Here is an 831-nt window from a genome sequence, read left to right as displayed (position 1 = left end):
ATGCCTCCCATATCATCGAGCCATGAATTGCTAAAAATAAGAACACCTAGTTAACCAAAATTAAGGGTAGTGTAGTAGTAATCATCTTGATCCTTGATCAATTGACCCTTCCTTATCCTTAAAAAAAAAAAAAATTTAATTAAATGAACCAATAATCAAAATCAATTAAATCAAGCAATTACAACCGAAAATCAAACATAATCAAACGAAATAAATCAAACAAAATCAATTCACATATATTTTCTTACATTCCATTCATATAATCCACAATCTTAATTTTTTATTTTAAAAAATATAATATGATAATGATATTTTTTTAAAAATACAACTAAATAAATTTAATCCAAAATGAATGCACATCACATGTTCAACACTTTGAACTCAACTTATGCTAGAATTAAATATTAAATAATTATTTATTTCTATTATTATTAAATACATAAAAATATTAAATCATTATGAATTTGATAAAAAAATAAATAAACATTTTAATATATATTTTTTCTATTTTTTGCGTCTTGAATCTCAACGGACGTGCTCGACCGTTTCAATGACATGCACGTGGTGGCATTTTCGTAATTTCCCGCCATCTCAAGGGCTCTTTACTTTCAATGCAGCAGGTCTCCTTCAATCTTAAGAGGTCCCGCTGCTTGAGAATTATCGCTTCATCTTCCTCGCAACCTGCATCCGCGCACCGTACCAAGGCGAGGGTCGAAGGTGCGCAGGTTAGCAGAACGCTGGGGAACGAAGAGGAGGCATGATGCTCCCAGGCGTTGAGTTGGCTCGCCGGCGCCGCCTCCCCAACCACAGCGACCCGCCCCCGCGGGGATC

The 831-nt window shown here is 34.9% G+C and overlaps 1 protein-coding gene across 1 annotated transcript in view; it reads left to right on the top strand.

Annotated features, from left to right (window-relative positions):
* The first annotated feature begins 611 nt into the window (after positions 1–611).
* The window catches only part of LOC110032409 (RING finger protein 150-like), a 3,892-nt gene continuing 3,672 nt past the window's right edge, over positions 612–831 (top strand). The window contains exon 1 of the mRNA XM_020736039.1: positions 612–725. Coding sequence (XP_020591698.1) covers positions 612–725 — 114 coding nt within the window. The remainder of the gene's footprint in view (positions 726–831) is intronic.

This window comes from Phalaenopsis equestris, unplaced genomic scaffold (genome assembly GCF_001263595.1).
Source record: "Phalaenopsis equestris unplaced genomic scaffold, ASM126359v1 Scaffold000938, whole genome shotgun sequence".
Lineage (NCBI taxonomy): Eukaryota > Viridiplantae > Streptophyta > Magnoliopsida > Asparagales > Orchidaceae > Phalaenopsis > Phalaenopsis equestris.
This window is presented reverse-complemented; position numbering and strand designations above follow the sequence as displayed.